This window comes from Thalassophryne amazonica, chromosome 14 (assembly GCF_902500255.1).
Source record: "Thalassophryne amazonica chromosome 14, fThaAma1.1, whole genome shotgun sequence".
Classification (NCBI taxonomy): domain Eukaryota; kingdom Metazoa; phylum Chordata; class Actinopteri; order Batrachoidiformes; family Batrachoididae; genus Thalassophryne; species Thalassophryne amazonica.
The window spans coordinates 60633358-60659488 of record NC_047116.1 but is presented as its reverse complement, the minus strand read 5'-3'; the positions used below and the strand labels follow the sequence as shown (position 1 = coordinate 60659488).

The following is a 26131-nucleotide window of genomic DNA, read 5'->3' as shown; positions in this document are numbered from 1 at the left end:
ATAGTAGGCGATTTTAACATCCACACAGATGCTGAGAATGACAGCCTCAACACTGCATTTAATCTATTATTAGACTCTATTGGCTTTGCTCAAAAAGTAAATGAGTCCACCCACCACTTTAATCATATCTTAGATCTTGTTCTGACTTATGGTATGGAAATAGAAGACTTAACAGTATTCCCTGAAAACTCCCTTCTGTCTGATCATTTCTTAATAACATTTACTCTGATGGACTACCCAGCAGTGGGGAATAAGTTTCATTACACTAGAAGTCTTTCAGAAAGCGCTGTAACTAGGTTTAAGGATATGATTCCTTCTTTATGTTCTCTAATGCCATATACCAACACAGTGCAGAGTAGCTACCTAAACTCTGTAAGTGAGATAGAGTATCTCGTCAATAGTTTTACATCCTCATTGAAGACAACTTTGGATGCTGTAGCTCCTCTAAAAAAGAGAGCTTTAAATCAGAAGTGCCTGACTCCGTGGTATAACTCACAAACTCGTAGCTTAAAGCAGATAACCCGTAAGTTGGAGAGGAAATGGCGTCTCACTAATTTAGAAGATCTTCACTTAGCCTGGAAAAAGAGTCTGTTGCTCTATAAAAAAGCCCTCTGTAAAGCTAGGACATCTTTCTACTCATCACTAATTGAAGAAAATAAGAACAACCCCAGGTTTCTTTTCAGCACTGTAGCCAGGCTGACAAAGAGTCAGAGCTCTATTGAGCTCAGTATTCCATTAACTTTAACTAGTAATGACTTCATGACTTTCTTTGCTAACAAAATTTTAACTATTAGAGAAAAAATTACTCATAACCATCCCAAAGACGTATCGTTATCTTTGGCTGCTTTCAGTGATGCCGGTATTTGGTTAGACTCTTTCTCTCCGATTGTTCTGTCTGAGTTATTTTCATTAGTTCACTGCTTTCTGGACTGGCAGTAAGTCAACTTTACATTAAAAGTGTGAGTGATTTAAAGTTCAATGTAAGTTCATAATATAACTGTAAATACGTTAAAAATATAAAGATGACACAAGTGAAAACTTATTTCCATTGTGGTCCATTTAAAAATCAAATGACAAAATAGAAGTAGAAATAAAATAATAACAGTGTGTATACGTATGATAAGAAGAACCTAAACAATTAATACATACATTCAGACAGTAAGTTAACATAAAAAAAAAACATAATTAACAGGAATTAAAAGGGTTGAGTTCTTCTAAAAAGTGTTGAGGTCTAAGGTTCTAAAAACATTCTGGACTCACATGCCATTCCAACTCATTATACAAGCTTTGCTTAATTTATTACCACAAAAATGTCAGCTACCTATTTTATAAACACTATCCAGTCGAGAGCCTGTGGATCCCGACTGGCAACACGCTAGTATACTCTATAAGCACAAAACAAATGTGTCCCCTCCCACTGACTTCATATTAAATGTGGTATTTGATTGATTTATTTTTTAATCTGCATGCATTGTCGGCAGAACGTTCCTTGCACTAAAGCAGAGCCGGTGTTCCAAAGATACAAAGTGACGGAACACAGAGGTGAGGCTCTGACAAATTGATATAGAAATTCAATATAAATAAAACTCAAGTGTGAATATAGCATCCCCGCTGTTAGAATGTCATTTCTATGGATCATATTACAGAAAGTAAAAGGTGCAGAAATCTTCGGACACAGGAGTGCCTGTAAAATTTACTGAAATGGCATTTTCACACAAAAGTAAAATAATGCAGAAATGCTGGTAATAATTACAGCAACCCCACATCCCGATGTTAACCTAATCCTGTTTAAATATGGCTTATGAGATGAATCGATGAGCCAAAGAAGGGGGGAAATCAATTCACTGTAACTGAACTCGTCATTTTTACTTACGCGTGACCACACGCCGTGTGATTGGAGAGCCATGTTCGTGGCCGTTAATGACAGGCTGCACGCTGTAGGTGTATTCCACTCCTGGAGTCAACCCAGTAATATAAATACTTCCAGAGTCAGAGGTCACGTCTCTGGGGGCTTCACCGCCCTGACTGGGGTGTACCGTCAACTAATGGAAACATAAATGCACAGAGTTAGCAGATGAAAGGAAATGGAGACACGGGAGAGAAAATACACCCTCTGGGCTACAGGAGATAAAAGCTCAGGTCAAAATATTCCCACAGACAGAAGCAGTCAGAACATTCAGTTCTTTGATGTGATATATTCTGACCAATTACAGTTAAGCTTGATGTCACTGGAGTTCACAGTAATCAAACTAATGTACAAGAAAAAGAAAAAGTTTCTTCAGGCTCTTAGACAATTTATCCCTGGATGTTGATGATAAATTGTAAACAGGCTGCATTTATATAGCGCTTTTCCATCTGCCTCACATTCACTCATTCACACAGACACACTCACACACCAATGTCAGTGTTACAGTTTGAGGCTGTCACTGAGTTTATAATGTTAAGGGGGCAGAGCAAAAATATTTTTTAGCCATTAATCACATGATATCAACGTATTACCAGCAGCCTACCTTGTATCCAATGCGGGGCACTGGACTCCAGGAGATTACAATAGAGGTGTCAGTCACATCTGTGCTGAAATCAGGAGCGTTACCCATTGGTGGGTCTACAAACACACAGAAAGCAGCTGTTATCTTTTAGTGTCAACAGTAAGAAATAAAAGATGAACTCATCTTTAAATGTGTGTTCATACAGGTCATGTGAATGCATGTTTATTAACAGTCACCCTTTTTGCTATCAGACAGATGATTGGGTAAAATCTACCACAACATGCTAATAAACTGGTGTTGTTCCATGTGTCCAATGTCAACACCAGAGGTGGGCACAGCTAACCAAAAAGTTAGCTTCGATAATAGCTAATCAGCTAACTGAAAAGTTATCTTTTATGAAGCTAAACCGATAAACCACCCAAACATTTATCGGAAGCTACAGATAACCGATAACTGTCAGTATTGCTTCCGGTACACTTGCAACTACTAACGAGCTGATTTTGAGTTTTAACACCACGATTGCTTCTGGTAGCATCAAAGGCAATCACAGACCCAAACAATGAGTCAGCACTTCTGTCTTTGTGCGTCCTGCCCACTGCTGGAAGTTCCTGTTTACTACATATTTTACAGCAGTGAAGCAATTGAGAGGAGCTAAGCTCAACTCTACACACACAAAACAAGCCATTATTCCTTAACAGAATACAGTATTGCCACAGTGAGGCAGTCTTAGAAAATAAAGCAGTTTTGACTTATGGTTTTGATTTAAAATCATCAAATGAATCCAGATAGAATAACTCCATTAATGTCATTTCTGTTACTGTATTTGTACAAAGTTAAAATATAACACATATCTTTGTTTTGTAACATCTAAGTTTTGTAACAAACACAGATGCCAAAGGGATTATGGATAAATGAGCCTCCGCTAACAGATTGGTTGACTCATTCATTCTATGTAAAAACCAACATGTTAATGTGAGGTGTGTGTGTTGGTGTTTACCTATAAATGTGCTTTTGTAAAATATGCCTTTTTTATTTGTATAAAAAAACCAAAAGCCAAAAAGTCAAGTTGTGAGACGACCGTTTGATATAACCGGGGTCAAACTAAATAAAACACTGCCATCTGCTGGTGGCCAGTAGATGGCAGTAGAGACCGTGAAAACTTTCCAAACAAAATTCCAGATAATCTGTGTCTGCTACGTTTAAGCTGCATGGGATTTAAATAAACGCAAACTGAATTTCAGACATATATATATTACTCTGGAACAAAGACGACAGACAGTGTTTGACATAAGCAGGACTCCAAAGAGCAAACAGGAAGCGATTGCAGCTCACAATGATTCCAAATGAAAATAATGGAGAAGCAACCTGGGCTTCTTCTGGCATTTTTACATAAAACAAACACAATAACAACATCTACAAATGCAGAGAATATATTCACAAGAGTTTAGGCACAATATACAAAGGGTTTAATGCTCATGTCCGTGTGGATCCTGATTACAGCATCTCAAATGCATTTCTTCTGTCGTAAATGTACTGAGATTAGCCATAATGCACCTGGACACAGCATGTCCACACTAAAACTTTCAAAATTAGTCCATTACTTTAAAACTAAAACAGATATCTGATATTTTTACTTTATAAAACTTCAGATTTACGTTCATTTAAATAACTTGTCCGAAATTAGTTTGGTTAAAATTTTAAAACATAAGTTTAAACTGTATACCTCTGGGTGACTTAGGTGATATTGGCAGTGCATCAATATGGGGTCAAAAGAAATGATCTTTTTTTCTTTTGGGGGATTTTTTCTTCTTCGTTTCTTTTCTGTGACCAGTTCTTTGCTTGCAGAGGATAGAGCAGTTTCTCCTGGAAGCAGCTCTCCTCTGCTTGCAGAGGATAAAGATGTACATCTACTACAAAACATTTAACAGGTAGGTACTCAAATCTTTGATTTCAGACTTCATAAATGTTTGTAACTGTAAAGCTTTGTTCACCACGTCTGCAGAAATATGTTAGTGGTCTAAAATTTATCGGACCAAAACTTAGAAGATAATTAGTCCGCTGATGGTTATCTGAAAAGCTAATCCCATAATGAAAACATTAGCTTCGATGGTTAGCAGATTAGCGTAACTGTGCCCAGCACTGGTCAACACAATTTAATATAGTCCAAAGCAAGTATCTGAATATAGACATTTGTAACAATCCAACATGCTGTACTGCATTACCTTGTGTGGTATTACATTGACACGTCTTTATACTAGTTTGTGTTCACACTCACTGGTGGTAAACACAGCAGTCTCTCCTTCACTCAGTGTGGTGTCTTGCTCTGCGTGTAGTATCGCCGTGTATGTCGTATCAGGTCTCAGGTTGAGGAGAGTGTATTGAACCAGGCGCGCAGGAAGGCGGAGCTGTTCGGGGTTTGAGCCTTCGACAGTGAGGAAAAGTCGATAGCCGGTGATTTTTGCATGCGGTGCCTGCCACAGCATTACAGCACTGTCCTCTGTCACATTGGTGAAATGGATATCATAGGGTGCATCCGGCTCTGAAACAACACAAACGTGTGTCAACTTATTAACAAGTGCTTACCTGACCACAGAAGTCTCAACAAAATAAACTGCTTGACTGCATTAAAATAAGTGCAAAATATACATTTAAAAAAAAAATGCTGTGTAGTGCAGTCCTGAGAAATGAAAATTGTGAAATCCAAGGAAAATTCAATCTTAAACTTTTCATTTGAACTGTCAATGATAATGTTGAAATAACAGAATATGACATGGAAGCAGGACCTGGAATGACTTTCCTTTTAACTGTAAAACAAATTATGTACTTATAAAACTGTACGTCGTAAAAAAAAGAAAAAGAAAAAAGAATGCTTTGTGACAGGCGTTTTAAAAACTCAGTGACTATCACGATTACAGACTACAACACTAACACCACCCCCCCCCCCCCCCCCCCCCCCTATGATGAAATCCACGGAATTCCTCGGATCTGCAGAGTTTTCACAGGCCTGGTAGTGAGAAAGCAAAGTCCGGGGTCCCCTGTTGGAGCTGTTGCCCCCACAACCCGCGATCACTCACTCAGATGACAGTGTGAGTGAGGGATGGTCTGACCTAATCTCAATGTCCGATCAAAGCACGTTTTGCCTAAAGGCACACTATAATCCCTTCCTCCGTTTCAGTAAGCCACATGGCGACAGAGTAGATGGCCACTACTCCATCCACTTCAGGAGCGTGGTAATGAGTTTCAATACCATATTGATGATCAGGTTCACTTCAAATGTGCAAGGGCGGCATGGTGGCATAGTGTGTAGCACTGGTGCCTCACAGCAAGAAGGTCGTGGGATCGATTCCTGGCCTTTCTGTGTGGAGTTTGCATGTTCTCCCCAAGTCTGTATGGGTTTCTTCAAGGTACTCTGGTTTCCTCCCACAATCAAAAACATGCTTATTTATGGTCTGCTCCTGTCAGTAAATGCAATAGATTGCATAGACTTGATATATGCACCATGTTTGTTTTGTGATCGTTAAACTATGTACAAAATATTATTAAAAAATATTTTGGCAAAAAAAAAAAAAAAAAAAAAAAAAATGTATATTTATGGTCTGCTCCTTTCTCTGCCCCTGACCAAGGAAGCGTCTACATCTGGAGTTGGTCCCCAGGCACTGGACTTTGGCTGCCCACTGCTCCTAGTGGTTGGCTTGTGTCTAACTGTAATTAGGATGGGTTAAATGCAGAGGACAAGTTTTGTTGTGTATGTGCAATGGCAATAAAGTTTCTATTCTATTCAAGCGGTCAATTTCAAAAGGACTCCACCTCACCCCTTGTCATTTTGGTTTTCTTTATGCTGTCATCCTCAATGACTGCCTTCTCTTCTTTCACTGAGATTATTGGCTGTTGGCAATCTTTTATTGCAATACCCCCACCAACTGGAGAGGAGTGTGTACTACATTCTGTTCTATCTTACCAAATGTTTAACTATTATTACTGAAACCTAGTGGTCAGAAATAAATGCCATAATCATTGCATCCCCATTCACTGACGTGAATACTTCTATAACGCTGCACTAAGTGGAATAGATAACCATAAAAAAAGGAAAAAAAAAAGAATGTTTACTTTAAAAAAAAACTCAGCTTGGATTGCGGGGTGTTTTTTTTCTGTTCAATTCTCAAGAGTATACATTAGATCAACTGATGTACTTGCAGTGTGCCTGCGTATTATCTAGGAAAAATATTATCTGATCAAGACGACTGACTGACTCAACAATAAATGACTCGGATCAGGATAATCAGGACCATGCACGCACGCACCCCTAACATTGAAATGTGCTGGACCACTACCAGTTTTTAAGTCATTATAATATCTCTGTTAGAAATGTGCCACTCACTTGTAATATGCTCCCCAATGAGTGGCAAACTTTCCTCTCCGTTGTGAATACTGTAGACACTGAAGTGGTACAGTGTTCCCGGGCGGAGGTGAGTTACTTCAACATAGGAGTTCTGACTGACAGGCAGAGTCAGCTCCTTCTGGGGAGCACCACCCTCATCCACAGAGACAACAGTCACCCGGTAACCGGAAACGCCTTTGGCTGGGCCGGACCAGCTCAGAATAATCTTATTGTCAGACATATTAAAGAACTGCAGGTCAGTTGGAGACTCCACCTCTTCTGTCAAGACAAAAATCAAAACAAGATCATTAGATTGAAGTATATTTGCAGGTGTTTGTCAGAAGAATCAAAGTTATGAACAGATTTGATAAGAAAAATTATTAAAGAAAAATAAAGAAGTTGGGCTGACTTTTTTTTTTTTTTGCCAAATCCTCACTATCACTAAACCTCACAATCTTGCAGTCACTCAGTAGAAATATCTCACCAGGTTCCTAGTTGATGTGCATGCTTATTTCCTGAATGAATTGGATTATAACCATCACAATTCCTTCACTCCAGTGCCAGATTGTCTTGTTCATGTGCTTGCCTGTTTTTTACAAGTTCACCCTGTCATCTGTTGGGTATTTTTCAGAACATATGCATCACTGTTGCAGATTTTTTTTTTTTCAAAGTACATCCAATTACATCCAGATAATATGTAAGTTCAACTTTTTAAAAACAAATTTAAAAATCCCCCCACCCACCATCTAACCCCAAAATTGGATATTCATAAAGGCAAATGCACTAAATTGACAATTCTTGTTGCACATTTAATAAATTAGCATGCATGTGTAGTTTCAAGTGCAGTGATGTTGCACATTTTTACACATACAAGCCTTTAGTAAATTAGGTCCAATATATTCATCACACATGATGCACCTACACACAAACATGCACACTAGCCCGTTAGCTCTGGAAGACTGCACGGTCTTATATAACTCCAGTCAATAAGAAGAACTGCAAAACAGCTGTGAACTCAATTACTTCACTTTCCATTGCAGAGCTTTAAACGTTGAGCCCTGACAGTTGGAAAGGTCCACATAAATTGCTGAGTAGATCACAAAATTACTTGCAGTTTGTTTCTTGAACTGACCATTATGAACAGAGAGTAACATGTCAATAACTGTATCATTTAGCAGACAGTTGCCCAGCAACAGCAAGTTGGTACATGCTATAGTGCTGGTAGTGATGGATCGTGGTGAGGGGAGAAAAGAGAAAAAACCCTGGGGAAGGGGGAGTGATGGTGAAGTCAAATAATTACAGCAAAATTACTAAGCATAAAATTTGCACAGACACAGACTGAAGCCAGTAGATAATTGATGATTACTTTCCTTGCCTATGGGGTTGCGATCTCTTCGAGTATCGTCTGCCAAGTTCTTTTCACTTCTCCCAGTTTGCTCTGGATCACCACAGCAGGTTCAGTTGGCACAACTTTTACACTGGATGCCCTTCCTGACACAACTCCACGTTCCATGGTGAATGGGCATGGGTGGACTTGAACTGGAAACCTTTTGTTATGTTAGCAAGTGCAATACCCACTCTGGCTCCTTCTAGTATTGTCAGAATTTACGTGTTCTCTTCCTAGTGTTTATTTTATTGTTTGTGTAATCTGGCCCGCATTGTTATTTTCCTATACATACCTCCTCCGCATTATTGTCCTAGTGATTTGATTTTGGTGGTCCTGCTCCTAGTGCATGCTGTTTGCGTCATTTCTTGGACACACAGGTTCCTAGTTCATGTGCATGCTTATTTCCTGAATTAATTGGATTATAACCATCACAATTCCTTCACTCTGGTGCCAGACTGTTTTGTTCAATTATCTGATTTCTTGCATTGTTTCCACTGTTCTGATCTCCAGACAGACTTGTGCTTGCCTGTTGTTTTATAAGTTTACCCTGCCGTCTACTGGACCTCCCACATGGTATGATTGATTAGTTTATTAATCTTCTGCTAATGTCAGTGGATTGTCTCTTTGACACCACGGACACCACTTGCTGACTGAACTGATGTACGCACTCAAACTTGTATTAAGCCACCCTGACACTTGCACGAATTTTGGCTCCGTACTGCCATGCAATTTGTCGTGCCAATGCGTGTCATTAGACTGTACGCTTGAAAAGCCACCTTGACACTTACACAAATTTGATCCCAACACTGGTGAGCAATCTTGCGTGCCACTGAGTAAACTCGTCGTAAACTGTGCGTAAACTGTGTAAGGCCCTGCACGCAATGACACAGTGTTTGCGAGAAGGTTGCGCAACGTTCACGGAAGTGGCACGAAATTTATGCGTGCCAGAAATTTTAACATTTCCAAAAACTTTTTTGTGCCCTGGCATGCAGCCACGCACAGTTCACGATGAGATTACTCATTGGTATGAAAGATTGCGTGCCAGTGTGGGGATCAAATTCGTGCAAGTGTCAAGGTGGCTTTACTAACCATGTTACCAGTTCTCCTCACAAAGACACTAAAATGTGAACTGCTAATGGCCTGCTTAGCTGTCAAAAACCATCTGAACTCTTACCAGTGAAGTTTTCTGCTCAAGGGTGTCCATCTGTATAATACCCATTACATCTTGGTGCAACAAGGTCCACTGTAACATCTAAACACAATATGGAAGGACTACTCTCAGCAATAAAATGTAGATGAAATAACTGCAGACATTAGGCATTAAACTTTATGGCTGTGAGTCGAGGACCATTAAAGGAGACAATGCAAGAACAATGAGGGTGTTTGAGATGGACTGCTATGTATAAACAATGAGAATAAGGTACACTGCCCATCAGACAAACAAATCCATCCTGAAGGAGTGGAAAATGCACAGGATGCAGATGCTTGTAGACATCATCATAAAGGCTGAAACTTTTCCAGATGTGTCACCCACATAGTAGAGGGAAAAACTGACACGATGCAATACAGAAGACCATAGCAAATGAGATAAGGCAACAGTGTGAAGGAATCAGGAGGATGATCACAATGACAATATCATAGTCCCTGACTGTCAAACCAAAGGATGGCAGCAGCAGACAGGTAATAGGGGGACTGCATACCCACCACATTGAATTTTGGTCATGCAGGGGATTGTGTGCCTGCTGCTGACATACAGACACGGCCAGAAAGTAAACAAAAGGCTCAAAATGCCAGGGATCACTTGCTGTGTCCCTGGATGCTTCAATAACCATCTCAGGGATAAACATGTGAAATTCTATGTTTTTCCTAACAATACAGCACTTAGAAACAAGTGGATTCACAAAATTGGAAGGGCTGGGAGTAAGTAAATGTTTAGTAAATTCAAGCCAACATCAACCCACCGATCTGCAGCAGCCAGAAAACTTACATGGTCGACACACCAATATTTTTTCCACTCACACCACTTCCGCCAAAACCACTAATATAGCAGTTTTATCCACAACTTGCAGGGGGAAAAAAAAAAAAAAAAAAAAAATCACAGCCACCATTTGACACACAACGTAGTAAATCCCTCCCGAAATCACCCCCCTTTGCCCAGAGCAGCTTTCTCCTGCTGCATTTTAGTGCAGAAACAACTCTATTTTTTCTCCACACACGTGCTGATCTGAATGATCTAAAAGATCCATAGCCAAGATTATCTCCATTACAACAGTTTATTTCACCACAAAAAGGCCAAATATTAGGCAATTTATGAACATTTGACATAAAACCTCCAAATATGTGCAATGCAAGTTAGCTGGAACTTGCCTCCTATCAGATCCTTTTTCTTGCCTTTTAAACTTACAATTCTGCACTTTTAACCATCTTCTTAGTTCCTCTACTGTTGCTGCCTCGAATGGAGAGTTAATAACAGCTCCAGGTACATCATCTGGGTCCAAAATTGGCTTAAACGTACTGCATCTCTATTTGTTTACATCCACAGATGCTGGCTGTAGGCATACAGACTATCCCATGATGCACTGCGTGAGGGCTACGCACTGTCACACGCAATCCCCCATTACATCAAGGTTTGCATGGAAGCAATTTGCTGTACACCTTTAAAAGTCACTTTTGGTTTTTGTAGTTCCAGGCCAATAACACTGCACAATCTGAATGCAGTATGGGAGGGAAAAACTCAACTGAGTCCTCTCTCAGGGCCCTGTCACAGCTTGATGCCAGCCAGCGTATGCTGACAGCCCCATTTCCACTGAGCGGTCCAGGTTGGTACTGCACGGTATGGTATGGGTCGGAACAGTTAAATCTGGCTTGGTTTGCGTTTCCACCGCCGGCAGAACTATTTTGTGAGGCAGCCGGAACATTTAAATATTGACGAACATGTCAAGCATGCGTACACTGTCGCGCGACCTCTCCACTCTCCGCAAACAGAGTAATTTAACATTTTTGTCTTGGTGGATCATGAGATTTATTTTCATCACGTGTGGAACATTGAAGAGTCAACTGATGTCTGTGATAAACGCTGACATGAACGAATGAGGCGCTGTGACTCTTTCAACTCTTAAAATAAGTTAATTTTCTTGTTGTGGGACGAAGTGCCGACGTCCTCTGGTTCAGGTTGAGAGGCGCACAAAATACAGAGGGACTTCTTTCAAAATGCTATGTTTCATCAGCCATGAAAAGGAATTAAAGTATTTTGAGACGCCATTTCCCAAAATAAAGATGCTTTAAGTGGATAAGTTTTCGTCAGGCTGTGATGACGAATCCAACTGAAACAAACAGGTAAGATTAAGGCTATATTTACTCTGTGTGTGAATGGTTTTAACATTTGAAACAGTCTGAACTGTTCGCATGAGGACTGCAGCAGTGAATCAATGGACAGCATCAATGTGGAGGCATGTGGAGATTAATCGATATGAATCAGTATCGAGATACAAACGTGTGTTGCGAGTGTATCGATTCAATTGACGGGTGAAATTGTGATGCATCGCTTGCTGCGTGCTTGCATCAATTTTTTCCAAGGCACATTGAATGCATCATCACTGCTCCGCGTTGTGTTTTGAACATGAGCAGAAGCCAGAAAGCACATTCTCCCACAACAAAATAGAGGTCCCCTAGAACAGCTGCAAGCAGACGGAAGAGATTTTTGACACACCGAAAACTTTTAAATCAGGCGTTTGGAGATACTTTGGCTTTTTTTTTAAAAAAAGATGGGAAACTTGATAAGACGCAGGTTGTTTGTAAAAAATGCCGTGCTGCTAAACATGAACGACAGAAAACAGAGCTCCGGCAAAACTGGTAAGAAATGTGTCTCAAATTATGTTTGGAAAGGCGGTACACTGTCAATGAGTGACTCACTTTAAGTCACTCATTGAGAGTGATGCTGTCTTACTGTTTACTGTTAAAATTCTGACTGTGATAAAAAAGGGTTCCAAATATGAGGGAGCCTATTCCTGTTCCTTAATGAATCTGGTAAATTTTCTGCATATAAGGAGGAAAACAAATCCTTTGCCTCTCAGAAGAAGAATAATACCATAGTACTATACTGAATTGCAGCTTCTTATTTTCTATTTAAATTTTTGGTATAATTTCTTTGCATCATGTTGAATTTCATAGTATCGCATTGTGAGGAACTGACTTGCCATCAAATACATATCAAATCAGGAACAACAGTGAACTGTATCGCACTGTATCATCATGTATCGCATCGCTGGTAGTGTATCGAGGTGCGTATCGAATCGTTGTCACTGATGAGATTCACATGCCTACAATGGATGTATTTTGACTTATGAGTAACTTACAGGTAACGTGTGTCAACAATCGCATAACTTACTTATAACGTATGGCCAGTGCATGCGGGTTATATGAATCATACGTTAAAAATATTGTGCTTGCCCAAAATCTTTTGACGTGTTCACCCTATATCAGCATGCTTAAACGTGCTCTTAACTTACCCGTAACCTATTAGATGTACACCTGTGTTTTTAATACGGTTGGCATATGCAGGCTAAATCATCAAGATGTGACAGGGGTGTTACCCCTATCTCTTACCTAACAGTGGCTCTCCAGCAGTGTTGACCTGCACAAAAATGGGCTCGCTCTCCAGGGTGTCCTCCACAGCATAGATACTGATGTTGTACGGTCTACCAGGTAGAAGGTCACTCAGTGTCACAGAAGTAGCTGTGTCAGGGAGGTTCAGCTCTGTGCTTTCCCCTTCGACAGATGGGGTGTAGACAACACGGTAACCTAAACAACAAACAACAGGTCATCATAAACATTGTAAATGCCTTACATATGAGGTTTTGGTTATGAATAGGAAGTGAATCAATGTGATTGGCTGTAACTTACCAGTGATGGGAGCAAGTGGTTTTTCCCAGCTGATTACAATGGATGTTTCTCCAACATCCTCCACTTCATGGTCAGATGGGGCATCTGGGGCTATAATAAAGAGATTTACATAAGAGGAGAAGAACAACATAAACTTCATCTGGTTCCTAGGGTTCGATGCTCAACCTACCTGCTAGGACTGTATGATACAACAGTATGCATTGTATGGTGACAGAAAATAACCTACAGTTCGATATTATGCTGGAAATTTTATTTAGTGGTGTTGCATTAGGTTTTGAAAAATGCTCTCATTTTTGCCCCGTATGATAATTTTTCACTTTGTCTGTTACTGAGACTTGACTCCACATCACACTTCAGAGTGGTGCTGTGCCACACATCACCAGACTGCAGTGTGTGTGTGTGCGTGTCTGTGCATGCATATGCATTTGTGGGGGGTGGGGGCCAAGTAGATGGCAGTGTTCATGGCAGTAAGAACAGCATTTGCCGCCCGCCACACAATGGCTAAAAGTGCTGCGTCTACCTAAACAGAATGTTCAGTTTTCAAACTGCCTTTTTATTTACAAATGGGGAAAAAAACCTGACATTTCCAAATACAGATTTATTTGTAAAACCCCGCCACACGTTTCAGTAAGTTGTGTGTGCAGCCAACCAATCACGTCAGGAAACTAATTTACCCATAATGCACTACGGTGTGTGTCTAAACACTAAAACCTTCAAAATTTGTGCATTACTTTAAAAGCATAACACAGAGCTCATATTTTTATTTTATAAAACTACAGATGTGACGTTAATTTAAATAAGTCTTCCTAGAGCTGGACACCTGTCTAAGCGATCAGGGAGAAGGGCCTTATTCAGGAAGGCGACCAAGAACCCGATGGTCACTCTGTCAGAGCTCCAGCATTCCTCTGTGGAGAGAGAACAACCTTCCAGAAGGACAACCATCACTGCAGCAATCCACCAATCAGGCCTGTATGGTAGAGTGGCCAGACGGAAGACAACAATCCGAAGCACACAGCCAAGATGTCAAAGGAGTGGTTTCAGGACAACTCTGTGAATGACCTTGAGTGGCCCAGCCAGAGCTCAGACCTGAATCTGTCTCAACACCTCTGGAGAGATCTGAAAATGTCTGTGTACTGACACTCCCCATGCAACCTGATGGAGCTTGAGAGGTGCTGCGAAGAGGAATGGGCAAAACTGCCCAAAGATGGGTGCACCAAGCTTGTGGCATCATATTCAAGAAGACTTGAGGCTGTAGATGCTGCAAAAAGTGCATCAACAAAGTATTGAGCAAAGGGTGTACGTAAATGTGATTTCTTAGATTTTTTTTATTTTTAAAAAACCATTTCCAAAACACTTTTTTCATGCTGCCATATGGGGTGTTGCGAGTAGAATTTTTAGGAGAAAAATTTATTTCATCCATTTTGGAATAAGGCTGTAACATAACAAAATGTGGAAAAAGTGAAGCGTTGTAAATACTTTCCGGATACACCGTACATTTCTGAGTGATATCTACATTATACCAACAGCTAATGGAGTCAAAAGGAAACAGCATTATATCTAAAGGTTAAATGAAACACTCTGGAAAACTTTGCGTGCCTGTTTTGAGTATTTGTTCATACTTATGTGACTGTCTCATTAGGTAATGCTGGTTCATTTGTTTGCCATTCTCATCTAGTCAATCTATTTTTACAGTCCACCTTCACCAGTATCCTTGTTAATACAATGATTTTTGCTGAAGGAGAAATTGGGATACACACAGAATGTTTTTGCTGTTCCGAGTTGTGTAGCATGGTCTGTTTGCACCGTTTCAGCCCAAAATAAAAAATGTTTAGCATTCGCAGTTAGCCTACAGTTACATGCTAGCTTCCTGATTCTGTCTTGTTCACAACTTGCACTTTTCATCGCCTGCTTGACCTCTACGCACATCAACAATGGAGAAGTTCAGCGTCGTTATTCATATATGTTTGATTTCATCATAACTCAACTGACTGGGATCAGATTTTAGTGCCACATTTTAAATTCAGTTTGACTGCAGTGGACAACATGATGTTAACAACCAAATTGATAATGAATGTCACTGACAGTCCTTTTTTAATTGATTAGATGTTGCAGCCCCACTATAGACACATCTGTACGTCTCAAATAAAACATAAATAAAATTTAAAAAAAAACCTGAGTGTGTGCACGTATCAGCTAACCGGTTGTCTGTGATGTCGTGAGAATCAGGTTGTCTTCTCCACCTTCGGTGACCTCATAGACGTTAACACTGTACTTCCTCCCAGGCAGAAGCTCATTAATGTTCACCGAAGTTGCTGTACGAGGCAGATCTGACACAAACATAAAAAAACATAACCAATTGCTCATTTTCTTCAAACAGTTAAGGACCCAAATTCTGAAATGGAACAAATTCAGCAACACAGAATATTTTAACTCAAGTGTATCTCAATATACTTTTTTTAATGTATTTATACATCTGTCATGTAAACCAAACAAGGAGCATTTTTCTAAATCAGTTCATGCATACCTATGTGAATTTGCACTTACCCAGCACCATGGGTTGTCCAGTGTTCTGCCCCTGTTCAATGAGCTCATACTCGACTCTGAATCCAGATACCGTGTCAGAAGCAGACACCCAGGAGATGACAAAGCTGCTGGAGGTAATTTCGGTCACAGACTCTGACGTGTCAACCACAGGCGGCAGCTGGGTGGTCTCACCACGTGTCGTAGCCACTAGAAGCAGATGAGGACAGAAAACTAATGCGATGGACCAATAACAGCAAAGTCTACTTCCTGCTGCTGAGATCAGAACTGGCAATAACAGCGATGTCAGCAAGAATTTCCTTATAAAGACTGAATTAAAAATAAAAAAGAAATGTACATACTGTATTACTGATATACATTACTTTACATCTGTCCAAAAATGTGTCATGAACAAAAAAGAAAAAAAAAAAAGAACATACTGTCAGTTGCACCTGTCTGCAAATTACATTTATTTTTGAACCGTGGTGCACTTCAAGCATCAAGAATCAAAATTATTTCTTAATCGGCACATCATCTATTTACAACACAATCACCACATTAGGGATCAGAAACTAATGAATGTTATTGGACCAGGGGGAAATGAGTGAACTGCTTCTTGTGGCCACTAAATAGTCATACCAAGAGGTAAACGAGCAATGTAATTAAAAGCTTAAAAACTGCACATATTAAGGGTGCCGGAAAAAAAAAAAAAAAAAAAAAAAGATTCACGTCCGAATCGTGATTCTTATTTATTAAGATTCTGAATCAATAAAAAATGTCCAAGAATCGATTTAAAAAAAAGCATTTTTTTAAACATTTTCTTGCTTACTCGCTGTATGTACTATTTGTCAGGCAACGGCTTCGTACTGCAGCGTCCCCGCGAGGGGAGGGTCTGGCATGCTTCAAACATTCGTGAACTGCAGCTTAGCATGGCGGACGAAGAGCTAATTCAGCCAGCACCGTCTTTGCTGAAGGCAAATGTTTGGGCACATTTTGGATTTTATTATTTGCTGCGTAAGAAGGAGGTTGAGGTGGCTTATGCAGTGTGTAAAATCTGCAAAATGAAAGTTAAGTACTTTGAAAACACTTCAAATCCTTGAGCCCACATGCTATGCCATCACCTGGAGCTAAAAGAAGCGGAGCAGCGGTATCTGCCGACTACTGACCAGCGCACACTCCATCACTTCACTAAACTGCCAGCCAACTCTGAACAAGCAAAGCAGATAAGTAAATTTACATCTCTAGAATCACTCGATTAACCTTGTAAAGCTACATTTTCTTAAACATAAACATTTTTGAAGTAATATAACTATTTCTCAGAGCTCTTTCAATCAAAAATCGATTCTGAATCGAATCGTCAGCCCAAGAATCGGAATCGAATTGAATCGTGAATTGTTGTACGTTTCACATCCCTACCACATATGTATAACGCACAAAAAAAAAAAAAAAAAAGTAAGAGGTGACTTATCTAGATGACAAATCAACAATTGGGTAGCACAGCGGTGTAGTGGTTAGCACTGTTGCCTCACAGCAAGAAGCTGCTGGGATAGCTTCCCACCAAGGCCTTTCTGTGTGGAGTTTTCATGTTCCCTCCGGGTGCTCCGGCTTCCTCCCACTTCCAAAGACATGCAGGTTAGATGAATTGGAAACTTCAAAAATTGACTGTAGGTGAGAGTGGCCGTGTCTGTCTGTCTATCAGTGGCCCATCAACAGACTGGCACCCTGCCCACGGTGCACTCCGCCTCTTGCTCTGTGACTGCTGGGATAGGCTCCAGCCCCCGTGACCCTTAATTGGACTAAGCAGGGAATGGAAAAGGAATGATTTTGCTTAAATGACTTGCTGTTGCTATTTTGGTTGTCTCACACAGTCAAAACCAGTTTTGTTCCCATTAGTATAACAGTTTTATTTATTTTTGTTTTATTCCAGTGTGGTCTTTCAGATTGACAGCATGATTTCTTAAATGTACTCCTACTTCTTCAAACTGTGAATCACAGTAGTTATCTGGATAACAGTGTGCCAGAGCAGCTTTTCATACATGGGGCCATCGATGATAGTGAAGTATTTTTTCCAGATATGAAGGTGCTTTGGAATATAAGTCACAGTCCCAGTCCCAAACTAGTAGCCCCACGCACACACAAAAATTATGCGATTCTGTCTGCACAACCCGGAAAAGATGAGCACATGTTCATGGAGTTACAATATTATACAAATAATGAATGTTTTTGAGCTCAATGGTATGAATATTTCATGGAGGTGAAAGCTGGAATTAAATATTCGTTCCATTGAAAGAATGTAAAAACATTCATTATTTGTTTTATATAACGGCTAAAATAGATCCTTGTCATTTGATATTTTTTCATTTATAACAACAGAAAAGGGACTTACATTTTGGTGTTCCACTGCTGCTAAAATCCAAATTGTGACGTGTAGTCCAGTGATGCTGTGCACTAACTTCAGACTTCCATACAAAAAAAAAAAAAAAAAAAGTGTGTAGTTCCTCAGTCTAGCCAAAAATCACGTCACGTGCATGCATGAGCGCGTGCATGTGCACATGTGCGCAGAGTACAATGGTACCAAATGTATGGAACCAAATTTGCACTCTAAATGCAATGCAACACAAATGGGACGAATAATCCATGTCATGTGACATACAAAGCACCAATCAAATGACAAGGATCCACTCATCCCTTACATAAAACCGACTATTAACACTGCAGCCTTGCATAGTATAATTTCTTATCTTGTTAAACACAAAATGCTTGCTTATGTGAGATTAACAACACATGCAGACAAAGACACGGACACACACCCCCACTCCAGCTTAAGTAAATAAACTACCATAAACTGCATCTGTTGTCACAGACAACTCTGGGCTCTCACAACTCACATGATCCATGAGTGGTTGTGAAATCAAAGTGAGTAGTGTCTCGATGTCCAAACTGCAGCACGCTGATCAGCTGACCCTCATAAGTGATACCTGGCTTCAAACCAGAGATGGTGTGGGAGTTCAGATGGCCAGGGATCACCACCTCATTCCATGAGCTGTGGCTGTTTTTCTGTAAAGTGTTAAGGAGGACAGGGGGAAAAAAAGTCATTAGAGTCAGTATTTTCGCTCTTCACAAAGTGCATCATAAAACGTACCACTCTCCACTTGAGGATGAACTGGGTGATGTGTGCAGATGGTGAGGCATTCCACTGAATAGGGTGAGAGTTTGGTTGTTTTTCAGATTCGGTTATGATGACCTGAACAGGGCGGTGTCCACCTGGAACACAAGCAGCACACACAAAGAACAAATTAATCAAAATACAACAGAATAGATGACCTGCTGTCTTTGCTCCTGGCTTCGGAAAAAACCAAGACGTGTACCATTTAAAATGCAACAACTGAAACAACTGATAAACAGGTAAATGGTCCATCCCGTCCAGTTTGTTAAGACAACAAGTGCTATCATATTGTAACTCACCAAATTAAAAAGGGCATACAGTGAACGGCACACTCATTCAAATACAATGAACTTTGATGCTGCAAATGAAGCTAAAACCAACTTTGTTTTGATGATGATGAAAACTTTATTTGATTAGCATTCAACCCCCCCAAATGAAATACAATTACATATATACATACATACACATATTCAACAAAAAAAACATTTCAACAAGGGATGACGCTAATCAAAAAGGTATAGGCTGAAGCTCATGCTTATTATGCCTAACCTTTTTACAAAAACAAATTCAACAAGGTAACATGAAATATAAGAGCAAAAAAGAAAAGAAAAAACCTGAAGGACTTTAGAAAAATATATAAATAAATACAGTTCCATAATAATAATACAACCAAAAGTTACATTAATTACATTATTCTTCATACTTGATTTATATATTTCAGTTTTAAACATGTTTTTAAATAATGAAAGTGAAGTACACCTTTTTAATTCATTGTCACAGCTATTCCATAAATTAACACCTCTTACAGAAACACATCTTTGGTTTATATTTGTTCGTATCTTAGATTTTTTTGTAAATACTTGTTCCCTTCAAATCATTTCAACTCTCTCTGATTTCAAACAGCTTCTGAATATTGCGACAAAGTAAATTATAAATTGCTTATGTAATACCAGCAGATGCACCTATCTTGGCCTGGGTGAAGAGTAGTTACCAAGTTTTAAGCGTTTTTCATGAAAATAAGTTAATTTTAGCACACTGAGTCAGCACATCAATGCAGTGGTTTCAGGCTATAAATAAACTACAGCACTCAGAGCACTCTTGTTCAGTCTTTTAAAAGTGCTGTATGATTGTGCTAAAAGTATCAAACGTGTGTTGTTTCCTAACAGTGTTAAGATATTTACTGTGCGCTATGTTACTGTTTAGCGTTCTGTATTGTACTGACATACAATAATTACAGCCAAGATCTCACACATTCCACATGCAGTAGGTGGCAATATGCTCTTCTAAAGCTGGTTTGCAATCCACCAATAAACAAAGAAGTAGCAGTTTTGTTTAATTTATATGTAGAAAGTTTTAAGTTTATTTTCAAACTGTGGCTGATGAGATGACCAAGTGCTTTAAATCAGTAATTCATGATAGATTCAATTGTTCATCTGTAGAGCACGATCGATATATCGGCCAAAAAGCCCTTTTCAAAATACTCACTATCGGCCGAAATTTTGCCGATGTGTAGGTCACGCTTTTTATTAAGCCCACGTTGTGTAGACCTTATTTCTAGCATGAAAAACTTTTGTTTACTGCTAAGAGGTTGAAACATTCAGATTCACTGGTTGTCCGGAAGGGTTCTGGGAATTACTGCCGTTCGCCATTAACCCTCCGGGGCCGACGCTGTCGTATACGACGGCTAGGACCAAGCTTTACTAAATTGTAAATAACTTGTAAATTGTATTTCAGCTTTAGCTCATACCTTTTTTGTTAAGGGTACAAAAAAAGAACATTTTATTCATTTAAAAAAAATTATAATAATATCGGCTGATTTATTGGCTATCCCTGCTGAAAATCCCTGCTGGCTACGCTGGGGGGGGGGGGGGGGGGGCACTGGCTGTCAGGGGGCCTTGTGTGTGTTTCCTGGCCCTGGGGTTGGGCCTCACCTTTTGTCTAGGGACCGGGCCCCACCTTCGTATGGCTCGGTGGTCCCTACCTGTGCTTTGGATTCGGTGTTGCGGTGGCTCCTATGCCCCCCGTCCTTGCCGCCGCCTGCTCCCGCCTTCGGGGGCCGTGGCCCTGGAGGTGGGGTTCTGGGGCTCCCCCTATTGGTGGGCTCATGCCGGGGCCCTGTGTGCTTCCCTTGGGTATGGGGCTGCTCCCCATGCCTCCGTGAGGAGGGGTGGTGTCAGGGGTGCGTTCCGGCGCCATTGAGCCACACCCCTGTTGGTCTGTCGTGCTGCCTGGTGGCTCTGGGGGCTGCCCTTCCTGGCCCCTGTGCTCTTCCACTGCACTTTTTCTCCTGGTTTCTCCCGGGGCCCTGCGTCCTGGACCCATTTTCGTCGGTGCTCGCAGCCAGCAGTATGGCTTCTGACGTGCCGGAGTGGTCCATGTCATATGGTAAGGATCTGTACTCTTGTCTTGGCCCAACACACCAGCCACAGTAGTGATCAGATATTTAGCAGTGATCTGGGTCTCTGTGAGTGGATGGTTGTGTGTTTGTGGCCATCACCACAATTCGGTTTTGGGTGCTCTCAGGGGGATCAAGACTCTGGTGTCCTAGATTAGGGTATGGATGCTCACTAATTAGACAACACACTGTTGCTGTCACTGTTTGTTCATATGTAGTTGTTTGTCCTGGTATGTTGTATGGTTGGGGCCCCCGTCTCCTCGGTGTCTCACGTCACAGTTATTATCTTCACCACTCTCTACACCACTTTCGTTCTTGTCTTTGTGTTGTTTTGGTGGTGGGCCCTTCCTGACAGAAGTTGTCGGTTGGCTTTGAGTAGGATGTTGTAGGCTGATCGGGAAGGGCGGCTGGGGGTCACACACGCACCACATTCACTCACGCACTACACACCTTCTGTCTTGCAAAAATAAACTGCATATATGGGTATTAATGTTCATAAATGGTTCTGCCAGTGTGACATTTACTATTACTATATAATCAGATGGGGGGGGATAATAATCACATTATTCCCTTTGATTGCTTTGGGTTGAAGAGAGTCAGACTCAGATGAGCGACTGTGGTCCCAAATGACTCGTGTAGTGAAAGCAGGCGGACCAATTTTTATTGGGGGACCGTTCGTTCAATGTAAAGAAACCTCGTGAAGTATGGACAACATCGGGCCATAGCAGAAGTCCATCACAGGTGCTACACCAACTCAAGATAACCCTCTCAACTTGGGAGAACATGTAATCGTCATAATCATCCGTGAACTTGCTGGATCAACGCCATCCATATCCTCACTAGCCACTGTTTACATGCACTGTGAGACACTGGAACTCTGCTGATGCCACGGTGCATTCTGTGCATTAGTGAGGTTGTGGTAGCAAGTGCCCACATCAAGAGGGCCACCATCACTGTGGACATTCAACAGACGGACACTCACACGCGATCGTTTATGGTATAGATTAGTGTGCCTTGATAGAGAGAGTGGCGACCTGACGAGTAAAAAAAAAAAAAAAAAAAGTCATGTGACTCATGGTGCCCTCTTGGGTTCAAAATAACGTTTGTTGTTAATCATCTGCATGTAAATCCAGCTATTTCATTTATTTATTCGCTGAAAATGACAGTTGTGCATTTGGAGGCACTAATAGACACAATAAGGGCTTCAGATCCGAACAGAAGAAAAATTTGGTAAAATAAAGTCAGCTGTGTGAGATGGAAGCAACTTCATCATCAGAGCTTTGCGAGGTAGGTAAATTTATTGTTCAGTCCCATGTACAGTAAAACTCACCTAAACCGTCAGCATATACGATATTCGCAGTCACTGGACAAAAAAGTCCCAAAGTTTTTGTATTGTTTTCCATGTAATAAACACTGTATATAATGTATTTTGTACAACGGATTTTCGCTCACATCGGATAAAATGTCCCATCTGATCGCCATGTATTTCCATTAAAAACCCCTCGCATGTGGGACAGAGTCATTTCTGTCATTGCATGGCAATGAGTTACAGAACTGCAGCTGTATTAATCAGGCTATAAATTAATTAAATAAATCATGATAAATTGTACATTTATGTAAATTTGATAGCTTAATGACTTTTATATTTATTTTGATAGTATCTGTAGCTGGATGTGTTGCTGTATGTGGTTAAATGATTTTAAAAAAACATTGAAAACATTAAAGGTTCATTCAGTAGTTCAGTGCAGTTGAACCCAAAATGACACCATGTTCTGAGTTGACGCCTCTCTCTCAATTAAGGCACATTAGTATAGATTCTATCAACATGTCTGCCTGCTAGATGATTACTGGAGTGTTGATGGATTAAAGATGTGATTGTCAATGACAAAACGTGTCTGCACACAACCCTGTGTAAAGAGTTTACTGTGAATTTTACTGTAAAAGCAAAAGAAAATGAGGGAGAAATATACCAAACCAGGGACATAAAGCACTATTTTCTGGTTTCTTCACAGTGTTATGTTCTAAAATTCTAAATCACAAATCTACAAACTTATGGAAAAGATGTAGTATGAATTTAGCAAAACTAGATTCTTCCTTGTCTGTCTCTGTTACTATATGTGAAGCATGAAATGAGCCTGTCAGCTTCTTTGATTCCCAAAGCGTAGGTCTGGCGGCCACCAAGGCTGCCATTGCTTGTTACAATAAAGGACTTAAAGTATCACAGCATGATGCAAAATCCTAAATATGACGTCATGGTTTTAGGAAACTCCACTCAACTTTAATATATATTGTATAAAACCACATAGATCTCGTAGAAATTTGCTCTTTAGAACGCTGAAACGACAAAGGAATGTTCAAGGGCGCTTGGGTGTCCTGTCAATTTTTTTTTTTTTTCTTTAAACACACAGCAGACTCTGAACTTTGTGATCTGATGAAGAATGTTAAGATGCCCAACGAGAGCAGTGTGTACCAATGCATTACTGGAAATACGAGAGACAGCTGCTTTTACACATGCGCAGATGTAAAACAAACAAACAAACAAAATATCTGATTATTGGTACACCTGTACTGAAGAAATCGGAGTATTGGGGAGAAATCCAGGTGTGTTAATACAATTTCTCATAGTCAGATAACGGCCTTTATCTGATATTATCTGATAAAGCATATCAGATTTTGCCATTTTGACCAATTAATAATCATAAACAGCCAATAATCAGATAGCAACCAGATACGTGTATGTAAACAGGGCCAGTGTTTAGTAACCCAGCGGCTGGAGAAGGCCAAGGGGACGCTCACATTTCCCCTGGCTATGGTAGACAGATGTTACTTTTGACAGGTGGGGACAAACTGGATTTCTGCATTGGTGGTTGCCATTTATGACTCGAGGCAGTTCCATAGTATGGAGGATGCAGCAATAATATACACCAGCAGATTCTCCCAGACTCCTCCTTATGCCCATGTCACACCATGACAAATCAAAGAAATGTATTTAGGAGATTATATGAATTTTGGGTTTCAGTTTGTGCAAGTTTTTGTCCTAGAAAAGTCCTTTTCCCAACCACAAAATGAATTCCTTGTCAGCTGATGTCTGGCAAGTCTGTCAAGTTTTGTGTGTGCTCAAAATTTTGAGTTGACATCAGGTGGAGAGCTTTCCCGCCGCCTGCACATTTGTTTACCGTTTTGTCCTCTACTTGTTATTTACTTTTACGATACTCATTCATTTATATCCTATGTCTGGCCGATGTTTCAGACTGGGCTTCTAACTGTGAATTCTGTTTGAGTGGAGAGAGGACCTGATGCAGTTGTTGCAGGTCAGACTGAAGGATAAGACAGCATGGTTGTGTGCCTTTAATTTTTTTTTTTTTTTTTTTGGACCCCAAGAGAATGTGCCGCTGAGTTGTCGATTTTTATCTACATTTGCATTCAGACATCGGCGAATCCTGCTGAAATTCAACTTCCCCCTGTGCACATATATGTCTTGAAAGCAAGAGAATTGATCTGCTGAATACAGCTCTCTGTGTTCCAAGTGGAACTGTGACATCATCTGTCCATCAGAGCCACAAATCCACAGGAGACCGATGGATTATGAGATTTTACCATCAAAGAAAATATTTAAAATATGCAACTAATCAATTTGCTCTATCAGCCATGATCTGATATGGACTTTAAGTGGCTTATTAGCTACTTGGTTTGTTACAGCAGCAGACCATGATTTACAACAGTCCATGTTACTTAATGAGACTGCTGGCAACATGAAAGCTGAAATAGAATACAGGTTAGGAAAATAAAGGAAAACACGATCAAACCAGGATCAGTTTACTGTCATTACCTGCAGAAAATCAACAGTGAAGCACTGGAAATGAAAAAGTGGTTCAAACATATCTCCAAAGTAAACAGAAGTCATGTGGTGTACAAGCTTCTGACAAATGCTGTGCTGATAGAAAACGGGTAGCTTTTATAAAGAAATGAGGTTTTCAAACCACTTTTCCAAATAGCAGACCTGTAATCAACGTTTCTGAGCAAGTGGCTCGGTTAACCAGAAGTTGCTAGCAGATACGCAAGCCTCAAAAACAATCTGGGACCAATTACTGCCTATAACAGACCCACAGGCCACTGGTGAGGGGAAGGGTTAGATACAATCAGATGTGCTATGTGCATGCAAGTGGATACTCATTTATATGGCTACACAACATGTGTGCACATACTGCCCCAGCACTAAATACTTTACCACCAACTAACCATGCCAGTGTGCATCACCGAGTGGGCACATAATTGTCTACCTATATTTTGTATATGTGCAAACAAGTCTTCTGTCATAAAGACAGCTGCACAGCAAAGGTGTCCCAGTAAGTGCAATAGTACTGGGATCCAATGAGGAGTCACAGCAACAATCAGAAATGGAACAAAGGGACTAAATCACAACACAAAGAAAGACATAAGCACAGACCAAACATTTTTGTCTTTTCAGAAGATCTTTATAAAGCCAAATCTCGAAAGCATTTAAGGAAATCTTATTGAGCTTCCATTTTTACCTTTTATGGCAATTTACCCAGTAAGCCAACCAACACGGGCGTTTGGGTTTGCTTTTGCAGTGCTTAAATAGGAGCATGCCATACTTCGTATGCACGCGTACACACACACACACACAGCGAGTTCACAGCTGGTTGTTATTACAGCCACTTAACGGCAGAACACTGCCCTACATTTTGTATCTCCCAACAACCTGCTTCATACAAAGAGCAAACAAGAAATTTTCCAAGAAACTTTTCCTTTTGAAAATACCAGTCAAGCCTAAATTCCTGTTTCCAGTGTTGTGAGGAGAATTTGCACATATTGTGGAAGATATTACAGTTAAAGTCCTTAAAACAGTGCAACTGCAATTTGACAGCATACA

The 26131-nt window shown here is 40.3% G+C and overlaps 1 protein-coding gene across 2 annotated transcripts in view; it reads right to left on the bottom strand.

Annotated features, from left to right (window-relative positions):
- The window catches only part of fn1a (fibronectin 1a), a 120698-nt gene that overhangs the window by 54069 nt on the left and 40498 nt on the right, over window positions 1-26131 (bottom strand). Inside the window, exons 13-22 of one of the 2 annotated variants that reach the window (XM_034186618.1) lie at window positions 18819-18940; window positions 18565-18733; window positions 15701-15886; window positions 15355-15483; window positions 13157-13246; window positions 12860-13054; window positions 6868-7146; window positions 4765-5028; window positions 2511-2605; window positions 1874-2042 (exon numbers count right to left, since the gene is read on the bottom strand). In XM_034186618.1, the coding sequence (XP_034042509.1) occupies window positions 1874-2042; window positions 2511-2605; window positions 4765-5028; window positions 6868-7146; window positions 12860-13054; window positions 13157-13246; window positions 15355-15483; window positions 15701-15886; window positions 18565-18733; window positions 18819-18940 (1698 nt within the window). The remainder of the gene's footprint in view (window positions 1-1873; window positions 2043-2510; window positions 2606-4764; window positions 5029-6867; window positions 7147-12859; window positions 13055-13156; window positions 13247-15354; window positions 15484-15700; window positions 15887-18564; window positions 18734-18818; window positions 18941-26131) is intronic. The other variant, XM_034186619.1, reaches the window with a different exon arrangement.